General features: G+C 38.1%; 1 protein-coding gene across 1 annotated transcript; it reads right to left on the reverse strand.

Annotated features, from left to right (window-relative positions):
• Window positions 1-1,404: 1,404 nt before the first annotated feature.
• Window positions 1,405-8,521, reverse strand: LOC102720165 (protein RFT1 homolog). The gene is made up of 14 exons (XM_006658501.2): window positions 8,224-8,521; window positions 8,059-8,138; window positions 7,474-7,568; window positions 6,039-6,190; window positions 5,373-5,527; window positions 4,111-4,229; window positions 3,843-4,006; window positions 3,679-3,753; window positions 3,171-3,242; window positions 2,853-2,990; window positions 2,378-2,533; window positions 2,239-2,291; window positions 1,986-2,158; window positions 1,405-1,896 (listed from the first exon to the last, which is right to left on the reverse strand). Exons 1-14 carry the CDS (start codon window positions 8,303-8,305, stop codon window positions 1,827-1,829), a joined length of 1,584 nt encoding a protein of 527 aa, XP_006658564.1. The 5' UTR covers window positions 8,306-8,521; the 3' UTR covers window positions 1,405-1,826.
• Between the last annotated feature and the right edge of the window lie 3,973 nt (window positions 8,522-12,494).

The raw sequence follows: 12,494 nt of genomic DNA on the forward strand, positions 1-12,494 counted from the left end.
CACATGGTAGCATGAGGGATGAAAGGTTGGAGCAAATGAGAAAAGGGGAGAGAGAAGAGAAGAGAAGAGAAGAGGGGCCATTAGCAGAACATGACTCATTGACCGGTGAAGAGTCAGAGACCCTCTCCATGCCTTGGTGCAAAGCCAGACCTGATACTCATATATACTACTCGGTACTCATGTTTCAAGTTTGGTATGTGATTCATGATACTTGTGGGTATCACCTGGTACATATTGGTATTAGATGATACTTGTAGGTATTAGCTATGATACCACGAAGCCTCCTCCTCCCTCTCATGCTTGATCTAGTGGGTATTGGTTGCGAGCATGAGATGGAGGAGGAGGCCACGAGACTAATGTTGTTCATCATTCTCGTCACTAACATGTTAGCTCTGCTAAGAAGGAAGAGGAGAATGCTAGGAGGATGGGAGGAGGAAGGGGATGGGAGAACGTGAGGAAGAGGGAGGAGGCAAGTGGATAAAGAAATACAAAGTGCGGGTGAATAAGGAGTACGCTCATTAGTTTTCTGAAAAACTAAACGAACTGACCCACTTTGAGGTCAAAGACTACAGTAGAGAGGTCATTAAAGTGGAAAGAAAAGATAACTCTCCACTTTAGCAAGGATCTCCCGATAATATGACTAAAGTTGCGTTTGAGAAGAGGTGAAGATGGTGATAACCCACTTAGGCCGCGATCGGCATGGGCATAAGTTAACTAAGTCTTTCTCGTTTTCCGCGCGCATGATTCCGAACGGCTAAACGGTGTACTTTTTGCAAAAATTTGCTATAGGAAAGTTGTTTTTAAAAAAATCATATTAATCGATTTTATATTTTTTTAATAATTATTAATTAATTAATCATGTACTAATCGATTACTATGTTTTTCGTACCAGTGATAAGTTAACTTACACCCTCTCCTCCAAACACGGCCTTAGTTACCTATGAGCACGCTTCATGAACGGATAAACGATGCGTGTGATTATAACAAAGTTGTTTCCAAAATCATATTAAACATTTTTTGAGTTTGCATAATTTATCACAAAGTAAATGAGATGTCTTGTTTTATGTGACCTTTTCCCCTATGTCTCAAACTCAACCTCAATCACACGACGATTAAATTAACATCCGTCGTTCATCGCTGGCCGCTGGGGCTATCAGGACTGTTTCACACAGGGCTCACGGTTGTGGGACGAGCACGGCACTTTCCCTTATTTCGCCTTACAGTTCCTTCCCAGGTTAGCTTGGTGTATGGTTCTATTCCGTGGAGCAAATGATTGAAGTATTCCTCAGCAAAGAACTGCAGAAAAAATCCAGATCCTGTTTGAAACACACCAATCTTTGATCTATAACAATTCATTCCCTTTATAAACATCAAATGTCATCTGTTGTTCCAGGGCATCGGATCTTGGAGTCTTTAATCATCTGACGCCACAGTAGATTAAACTTGGATAGACAATAGGTTACAGAATAAGAAGCTCACAGATAGCAGCAGTCAGCAGTTACAGAATAAGACAATGGGTTAGCTATCCATGCAACTGTTCACCTATATGCTTTCTGTTGCCGTTTGTTTAAGCCTTCAAACCTCTGTCATCTATATAGGAAGCTCACACACACACACCTTTGAGTTTAACCCACTCCAATGGAGAACACGATCAGTTTGATACATGTTCAGGGAAGACCTCCTCCAGCCGCTTGGCAAAAGTCTCTTCTGCCAACTGCCCAAACAATGTACACTTCTATGTACAGCTTCGTATGTTTTCTGACGACGCAGTTATCAGGTGAATGCAGAAAACACTCGTGTAGGGTAAATCCTGAACGCTGGAAAATTTATGCAAGTTTGTCGTGGCTCTTCAGCGAATTGATGATCCTCGCCAAGAACTGTTTCTCGCCACGGTATCTGTTGAACGAACAAGGCATGCCAGTATGATTACACTATAACATGTACAAGCAGCGAGAATTTTTTTTTTTCTGAGGTGGTTTGCTTACATCTCAAGTGATGAGAAGCCCAGGCACATTATGCCTATCGCCATGTGAATGGGAAGGGTCTGCTTGAACCTGTTTCTATTCAGAAACATTCTTTCGGAGAAAGTTGTAGTCAGGCCAGAAATGAGCAACACACCCCAGCCTGCTGGCAAGCAGTGCCGGAAAGAGAATGAGCCCTGTCAATAAAGTCATCAGGTGTTTTTGTTAGAAGAGAGACTTAAAAAAAAAACTACGTGAAAAATCAATGGAACCTTACCTTGAAATAGCCTTTAATGAATGCTGCTGAATATGTGATTCGCAGTAGCATATCTTAACAAACAGTCAAGGCACAAAGAAAGTTCTTAAAAGATGCTTTAAGAAAAATAAGATGGTACGAGTGATTGACCAAAGGATACTAATGGAATTTGCAGCAATCAACCCAACCGCACCAGCAGATTTAATCAGGACAACATTTAGAACAATGTAAATTCCAGAGAAGAGGAGTAACATATCATTTGACTGTTTAAGCTTGTCTTCATTTGCAACAGCATGAAGGAAAGCTTCAGATGTGCCTGAAAGTGCACATGAACATAATCAGTGCTACTGATTATTGCATTCTCACAAGGAAATAATCGACTGTGTTAGTCATGCCCAACTACATGCTTGTATAAAGGATAATCTGTGTATTCTTAAATACAAACTACATGGTCAAGGATGAACACCAGACTCATGGTACTTGTTGGCACAGCAACTCAATTCAAAAAAGGCCAACTCAAGATCATCAATTCTGATTTTTTTTTAATGTAAGCTTGAAGAAAGCATACCGTACAAAAACATAGCACTCTATGACGCACTCTGACGATATAACTGGTAAATATATGAAGTACAAACCATTCATTGCTAAGCAGATGACGTAAAAACAATAGTAACGAAGAATAACCGTAGCATCTCCATCACTGTATCTTCTCCCATATAGTAGGTTAAGAAGGGTATATGAATAACTTGGTCCAAATGAGATGACCACTAGACCTGCAAAGTTACAGACTTTAAGGATGATCGTGTTCAAGGCTGTTCATACATTTAGCATCAAATGAGAACTAAGAAAATAAAGTTGGTAGCTAATAGAACATATTTACTACAGCAAGTACAATGATTGCAACAGTCATAGCAATTGCAACAGCCAGTATACAAAACACACAAAGAACACACCTATCAGCATAATAAGCTTAAGAGCTCCGAGCAAAGAACCTTCCAAATTGGATATATTCTGGGGATTTTGTCCTGTGGATAAAGGCCAATCATTAGAGCTTTTAGAGAAATATATATCTGAACATATATGCACAACACATTGTTTTGAAACAATATTGCTATGAGTTCTGGTATTGGTCAAATCTAAAATTGCAAGTTATCATACAGCTGCAACATGCAAGGAATACAGGAATGATGAAACCTAAATTGTACGGATCATATAGTCATGAAAAACATACCGAAAGTTACAATTTGAGGAAGGAATATAAAAAATAAACTATTGTTTCGTTTTTTAAGGATGAACTGTTACTTTTGCTACATCTGGTGAACTCCTATCCAACCAATCAAAAGGATGTTCGATAGTAAAACTTTACAGACAAACTTTCAAGTTCAGACACCAAATTGACGAGGTAATTGATTCTAACTTAGCTGCCATATGTAAACCAAAAATTTTAAATGCAAGAAGAACCTGATGCCAACTGAGCAAATGTAGCATAAGAACTCTCCTCAAATGGCAGGAAAACTATTCTAACAACCAGACTCCCTGCAAATAAGCAAGAGGTGACTTGCACATGCGTGCAGTAACATTAGAAGATAAAAGAACCTGACACAAAAGGTGTTTGGCATACTTACCTAATTTATCCACAAGACCATATGCTGCCTGGTTATATGGAGTATCAAACCAAACAAGAACAAATTTTTCCCCTTCTTGAAGCACCAGTTTCCTGAAAGTCTGGCCTGTAAACAACATGCACATGTGCAACAACTGTTTATCGTAGTCCATCATGGCTGACAACCTGACAATTTTGTGCGTTTTAACATCAAGATGAAACAGAAATAAACTTGTGATGGATCAAACCTAGTGATACAACAGAAAGGTAAAGGCACACATAAAAAGAACCTCGATGGAAGGAGATCAGAAATTTTGGTATTAGTAAATATGAGGAAATGTGCCCAATATCCGAAGAAAATGCAAGCTGCATAGACAACCTGAGAAAAAGCAAATACAACCAGCTTTTCCTGCAAGAAAGAAATTGCTTTTTTTGTAAGGCATTGATCAAAAATTCAATAAGGAAACAGTCAAAAAAAAAACAATTCAATAAGGAAAGAATGGCATAGCATGAGCACCATTTTAATTCAAAATGAAGCAAACAAAAGATTAATTGCATATAATGCTCTGCAAATTTCTCTTATAAAGTTCTATTGTTGTAAAGGATGAACTTAACATGGAATTTATAATGGACACATAATTAGGACAATTACATTTCTTAACCAGCCAAAAAAATATAAGGTCGATCTGGTTGCCTTTTCGACTGGTTAGTTTAAAACTTTATTTGCAAGATTAGATAGGTTAGCTCGATTATACACTTACATGTACAAAAAGGAGAACTCTAGAAGTCTAAACAGTGTTAGTTGTTCTATGTTATCATATTGACTTCTTGTAATCCCAATTAACAAAGCTAAAATGTCATAGCCTGATTAAGTTAATCCGCTGTAACCCACAGATCCTCTTAGGATGTCAGTAAGGCATGTCAGCGGAGTTGCGAACAAAAAGAAATTAAAGCAAAGTCAAGTCATCGCTGTTCTGCTAAATCGTAGTAATAGTATTTAATGAATTTGCCCATCGCCGAACCCCAAGAGCACGCTCAGTCTTCAGCCGTAGAGAATTTTTTTTTAATTATGAGGTACCATTACGAGCTCAATATATACGAGTGTTATTCTGTGAAATAACTCAAATTTCAAATCAGATGTACTCCCTCCGTTTCATATTGTAAGACGTTTTAGCCATGCTTAGACCCATCTATTGATCAATATATATTGTTTATATACATATCTAGATTCATTAATATCCATATGAATCTAAAAAATGCTAGAAATTCTTACATGATGAAATGTAGTAGTAGCTAAGAGTAAAATTCCACACTATATTATTATCCTTGGTGCATGGACCAAAAGAACACAATATATATTATGAATTAGATAACTGAGCTTTTCAAGTTGTTATTTTTCCCAGCGTAACCATAACCAGATAGATGACTATACCAGTATCAGGTATAAACAAAAATAATGTGAGCTTAAACATTTTATATCAGTGATAATAAACTAAGACAGAAAGTGCGTAAGTTGAATGAAAACTTAATAGAGTAAAAGCCTCTCTGTTACCATTTTAGTATGCCCTTTTGTTATGAAGATAAAAGTTGTCAAACAACGTAGCAGAGTAGCTACTGGTTCAGTATATACTCTTATTTGATAGTATTTCTTCCTCTGGGAGAGAATATACAGAGGTTCAGCGAGTAGCTCCAGTACACAAGCAAATGCTGTCATAGAATCAGATTAGTGCATTAGCTATCAACATGAACAAAGTGAACAGAAGATGAAAAAAGAAATAAGGCAAACAATTGGAGTGATATCATGCAAACCAGAAAGACAAAACCATGGATGGCTGTGCGTGTATATATTATATCCAATAAGCAAAAGAAATAGATAAATGTCTAAAGGAGCATCTTCATCAAATGATACAAATAACTGCATGCCTAGTTGCGGAGTTGCCTACATGAATGCTCATATTGATGTTATTGATCAAGAGCCAGATGTTCAATAATTTCATGCAAGGTATAATATAATCAGCACCTCTAAGAACTTCATACCTGGAATCTTCTAATTTGATCAACTGACTTATTCACTAAAAAGATTTATTCTCAATCAACTGAATCATTCACCCTGACGAATTTATACTCAATGAAATATCAAGCATATGTTCAGGGAAAATATACAATCAAGCCAGTAGGCAGATAACTCGTAGAGAAACTTGGTTAATAAAAGGCTTACCAATAATTAATGTAGCTTTTGCATAGGTGTCAGATAACCGCAGTTTCTTTACCCTCAGCACAAATAGACTGCTGATAGAAGAAACTAAGATGCCAAATGGAACAACCATCCAAGCTACCTTTAGTATCTCTTCATCACTTATCGCATCGCCACTGTATTATAAATATTTTAGCCATCATCATTCAAGGAGTATATTGCAATGCAATGAGGAGTACAGAGAACTTATCAATCCTAGAGCATATTTTCAAGATGTTGAAGTGGTTCAAAACTGAGAGAACTTTCAATAGTGCAAGCAAACTACTTTGAGAACCAGTTATTTGCTCACCATATGCACAATATGTTGGGATGACACAATTGTATAGTAAGAATTATGGCACAATGAAATTGTGTAATTCTATCACAAGTAAAGGATTTTAAGACTTATCTTGGATATGTATAGAAAACAGATCTTCACAAGCATTCAAACAGGAATATAGTGAGATATGGAGTCACACTACCACAAGAGTGCTTTCCAAAATTACCCTACTTCAAATGGATGATGATGATCTAATTAAATCAATGACAACTATTGTGCTTTCTGTTAGTAATAGAGGGATAAGGAAACAATTAAGTTTTAGCACAACAGGGCTCAAATTCACAAGTGCCCAGCCCGCATGCATTATAAACCAAAGGACACATAACAAGACACGTAGGATTCCCCCCTCACTTCAACCAAAAGGGATAACTCACAGTTATTACATTAAGACCCTCAAGCATTACATGCTACTCACGTTCCATCATGGGACCAACCAACATGTCACCACTACACACTCTTAAGATAACCGGTGTGGACCCTGTGGCAGTGGCCTAGCCTGCCTTCTGTGCAAAACAAGAAAACTCAAGGATATATGACCATTCCCCATGGATATTGTGCTTTAACAAATCCTGAGTTCTGTATCCGAGCAGCATAGTAGTGCTCATCCAATGTATTCAGTTTGTATACTTTAGTTTCTAAGGTAATTATGGTATCAGTTTTAAATTTGTCTTACTGTTCCTTTTTTGTTACAATTATCTCTTCATGAGAAATGAACCACATCTAATGAAGGCACATTGTCTTTCTTCTCCTTTGAATTACTTTACCAAATGAATAAACAGTTTTCCTTTGAATTTACTTTTCAGAGGGGCAATTTTACACACTTCTTTTTAAAGGTTTATTGCATTAGGACAACTTGTGAATGGAATCTTTTTCACTTTCCAGTATCTATAGTTCTATAATTTGTAGGTCATTCTGAAAATTGGTCTTTTTATTTAGAACAAAGGCAGATATGCTATGAGTTGTCTAAACAGCAATGCATACTGTTTAGTTGGTGCTTCAGAAATTACAAATACCTACAATTATGCTTTATAGATCCTAAATTTCTTCAGAAAAAAAATCCCCATAAAGTTATTGTAATACCTGTCAGAATCATTACGCAAACATGCACGCCGAAACCCCTCCCGGCTTAAAAATAGGACACAGTTGATGAAGAGAGGAAGCTGTAATGCGTATGCCTGCCAGATAGATACAGAGAGGGTTTAAAGCTTCTATTAGATAATTTTAACAAAGAGAAGCATCTGGGAACAAAGAAGTACTAACATTGAGAACATTGATGTGTTCATGTTTACTGAATTCTCATGCCCAATGCTAGCGGACTAGATTTCATAGCAGTTTTCTCTTAATTCAACTAAATAGAACACAAAAAGACAGAGAACACCATTGAAACCCCCCACAAATAAAACCATGCACAGCTTGCTACAAAAATCAATAACTTATTTTCCTTTTTCGCAACAAAATCCATTCGATTACTATCACGAGGCAACGTAAAATTCAGTTCTTCACATGTATTCCAACTCTAGCACCAAATTTTATCACCAAAGTCTATATCACGCGAAATTCCCAATGCACGCGTCGGCACTGGCCTAGCCGCTCAGGCACCTAAATTTGCAACACGCTACACCGAACCAAAAAAAAAAAACAGTTGAGCAGAGTGGGGATCCGCACCGCGCAGTCGTCGGCGCTGAGCTGGCGCACGAACCAGCCGTTGTACAGGAAAGGGATAACCCTGGACAGGAACTGCGCCGCTGCAGCAACGAGAGCCTTGAATTAGATTAGATCCCCGGGAGCCCAGAATCAACCTTCGATCGACGAAGAGGGAAGCGCACGCACCGAAGTTGTACTTGAAGACGCCCATGACAGCGGCGCCGGCGTCGTCCCCGCCACCAGCGCCGGCGAGGAGCGCCGGGTCCATAGCAGCGGGCAAGTGGTGTCGAGGAGGAGGAGGAGGAGGCTGCAATGCGGGACGGCGGCGGCGGAGCTCGGGGAGGAGTGGGATGCAGAGGAGCCGGACGGCCACGGGTCTCGGGGTCGGGGTCGTGCTCAACGGGGCCGAACGGCGGCGGCGGCGGCGGCGGAACTGAACGGAAATGGGACCGGATATCTCTGGCTTTACGTGCTGCGGAATGGTGTCTCAGCCGTTGGATGAGTATTTTATTGCGCGGATTATTATTGTCGCCGGTTAAATTGACGATGACAGTCAATAAATTGAATATTTTCAAAATAAACTTAGCAACTACTCTCTCCATTTCATGATATAAGGCTTTCTAATCTTACCTGGATTTATACGAATACTAATGAATCTGATATATATATAAATTATATATATTTATCGATTAATGAATTTAGACAAAGATAGAAAGTCTTACCATATAAAATGGGTGGCAGTTTATAACATGTGGACTACGTAATATTATTTTCTTTTTTTAATATAAAACTTTATACCATTGTTTAAGGGTCTCAGGCCATATGTAGAAAATATGATAAATGATGTATTTGCAAAAATAATAATAATCTGTAGTTAAAATTTTACATTTGAGTTATCAAAGACTTAAAAGCCAATTCTAAAAGAGAAGCTAGATAGAAAAATATCGAACAATTCTAAAATTATGTTTTAAAAATTAAATTTGGTTGTGACGTGTGTATTAGGCTAAAACATGGGAGCATATATTCATACCGGTAATAGTAAATGTAGATATATATATACAAATAATATAAATTGATAAATAGTTGAATTTAGATATAGCAAAAATATTATAATACGAAACAGAAGGAGTACGAAGTTTTTTCTTCTAAGAAATGTACTCACTCCGTATGATGACATGTTATACGTTTAACTATTAATGTCATTCAAAAAATATATATAATTATTATTTATTTTGTTGTGATTGGATAATTAGTAAATATATTTTAAGTGTAACTTATGCTTTTGGATATGTTTGCTTTAAATAAGATAAATGAAATAAAAAGCCAATGTCGTCATCTATTGAAATACAGAAAGTATTTTTATAAGCATGGAGCAGAGAATCTGTTTTAAAATTACGGTGAATAACATGAAAAGAATGGGGAAAGCGACGATTACATGGAGGTGAAATATTAATAAGTGCATCGAACAAGATCATAGAAGAACTTAGGCTCAATCAAAGGTAGAACAGAGTATATGTTTTCTTGGGCAAAAATATTTGATGTTTAGGATTGTTAATGCTTATATGTGTTGTGAAGTATACCGCAATTGCATTATTGTAAAAGAGGCTTGCTCACACAATTGTCATGCTAAGTGGTTGTCTCGATTTGACCAAGCATAGAAAAGGCAGCAGCTAACAAGCAACAACCTTCACCTGGGCATTGATTTTCTTTTTCGTTGGTAGTGTGCTAAAGGCAAGAACTTCAAGCCAAAAATAAGATCATTGCCATGGAGGAATCGCACTACATGTCTACTATTACACCTAGAAAGTTACTATTATATGGTAGATTGTGGTGGCAAAATTTCAATATCTCATCCAAAAGTAAAAGAGGAAAGAGGGAACAATTTCAGTGTGTCGTGTCAATCGAGAGTATAAGGATAAAAAACGACGGTTTGAGGTAAGACGATTATACCTGTGTAAATAGTGCAAGGCAAGAGACTTTGCTTATGTTATAGAACAGTGACATATTTCTTGAGTTCCTAGCTTAATATTACAGTCTGTCCATAAACTTTCTAGATATTAATTTCTATACGCTATAGTTAATTCATTTATTAGTATCATCGAAGTGTACTGTACTGCTAGCCACTTCCCACATTTGTTTTAGCAATGTACGTACTCCCTTTATCTCATAATATAAGTCACAACTATTTATTTTACTCTGGCCACGTTCGGTAGTCGTGAGGTGGGTTATTTATCTAGCGCGGAAAACGTAGTAATAGATTAATACATGATTAATTAATTATTAATTATTTAAAAAATATAAAATAGATTAATGTGATTTTTTAAGTAATTTTTCTATAGAAATTTTTTGCAAAAAATACACCGTTTGGTAGTTCGGGAGCGTGCGCGTGGAAAAAGAGAGGAGTTAGATATCTAACTCCCAGTGCCGAACGCGGCCTCTGTCCTATAATATAAGACATGCAAACATATATTAACAAGCACATATCTTTTCTTTAAATTTGATTTATTTTAAATTCTTCACTATCCAAACGTCCAACCATATTAATGTATGCATACATGCACTGAGGAAATCTAAACGATGAGATGGTTATAACTCTTTCTTGGTCTTTAGGTTAGTGGTATGTTATAGGATGGATGGACTATAAGTTATGTATAAATTACAACAAAGGTACAATACAATTACACTATATCATATTACAGTTGTATTTGAAATTTTTTTTTGGTGATTTGTTTGAAAAATTTTTTGGGTGATTTGTTTTTGAAAGTATGCGGCTCAAAATTAATAGCTCTGGGACCATATATGATCCTAGCATGTATATAGCCATTCGTGGCTGAAATGGACGCAAAGCAAAGCGTGATTGTGTGATGTCATCCAAACCAGATGAGGGCCAGCAAAGAGGAGACAGCACGGTGCCCCTTCACCGGTAAAAGCATGGCAATACATGTAGGAACCGGCATCAGCCAACAACTTATCCCCCTCCAATCCATTTTGCCGATTGGGTGCTGGGGACATTCAACTTTTTGATCATTCTTATGAGTGGTAATAATGATTTATCACTGAATCTCACATATCATAGACTTATAAGGACTCATGTCATCAACGTCCGATCGGCTGATTTCTTGGTTACCTATCGGTTTGATAGCCGATCGGCTTGTTTTACGGTTTATCTTGTCAGTTGCAAGACCAGACTGACTGACATGCCCGTGCACCTTTTAAAAATTTAGTTCCTGCACTGGAGAGGTCCTAGGGTGAATCCTAGGCCTTCATGTGTGTCTGTGTGACATGTCATCGGGTCAACTTTTGACGTCAACAGGCACAAAACAAAAATAGAGATGATTTTTGGAATTTCAAAATAATCCAATGGTGAACGGAGCAACGGTTGGCACATGATTGAAGAAATTTTGAGATGGACGAATTCAGGGTTTTAGTGTTTACAATGGGTTTGGAAAATTTTGAGATATTTGAGATAACTTTTAAATAGAAGATGAATATGGAGAGTTTGAAATTTGTATAAGAGCGGTAGAAATAGAAATTCGATATGCAAACTTGGTTAAGAATCGGATAAAACAAAATTAAATAAATAAGACAAAGAGTTTCCGGATATCGGTATGAGTAAATAAGAATATTTATAAACACCAACATTTTGTGGCAAGTACTTGGCAATAGGTAATTGCAAAAGCAATTGAATCGGTGCTGGACTTTTGGATCAACGGTGGAGATTGGGTAATAATTAGTTACAGACAAATTTAAATTGATGGCGGAGATTTAGATAGACTGTAATGAATAGGAAAAGATAAAAAATATGGGATGGAAACGGCCTTAAGGGCTCTAAATCGATGAAAACAAAATACGACAACTTAAAATATTTTTATAAAAATTTTAACCTAAAATTTCGAGGATGTTACGGTAGGCCAGCGGGTGGTGGTGGAGGCCGCGGACGGTGAGGAAGATGGCTGGTCGACACAGTCGAACACTGAAACTCCTCATCCCGGACGGTGTTCACCACAGTCGAATCACCGGAGCATGCAACGTTGAATGAGGCGGCCGATACAACAACAGCAACAATTCCATCTCTCTCCTCTCTCTTCCTACTCTCCTCCCCTCCTCTCCTGCCACTATTGCTCGTTGATTCTACGGGAGGTGGTGGCAGAGCGGTTCATGGATGTGGGGGCCATGTGTCAGAGCGAGAGAGAGATTGCTGCCACCATCCTCTCCCGCATGTCCCTTGTCCAGCTCGCTGCCCGCATGCTTGCCGGCCGGCCTCTCCCGTTCCTAGGATGCTGCCGCCGGTGAGCGTTGTTCTCGCCGGATCTTTGCTCCGTTGCGCCCAGTTTATCATCTCTGCTGGTGATCGCCTTGCTGCAGCCGCCGATGCCCTCCACCGGCTCGCCACACACGTCGTTAAGGTTTTCTCCATGCCATGGCCATCCGATAGCTCTCCGACCGCGACTCCCTCG

This window comes from Oryza brachyantha, chromosome 7, assembly GCF_000231095.2.
Source record: "Oryza brachyantha chromosome 7, ObraRS2, whole genome shotgun sequence".
Taxonomy (NCBI): domain Eukaryota; kingdom Viridiplantae; phylum Streptophyta; class Magnoliopsida; order Poales; family Poaceae; genus Oryza; species Oryza brachyantha.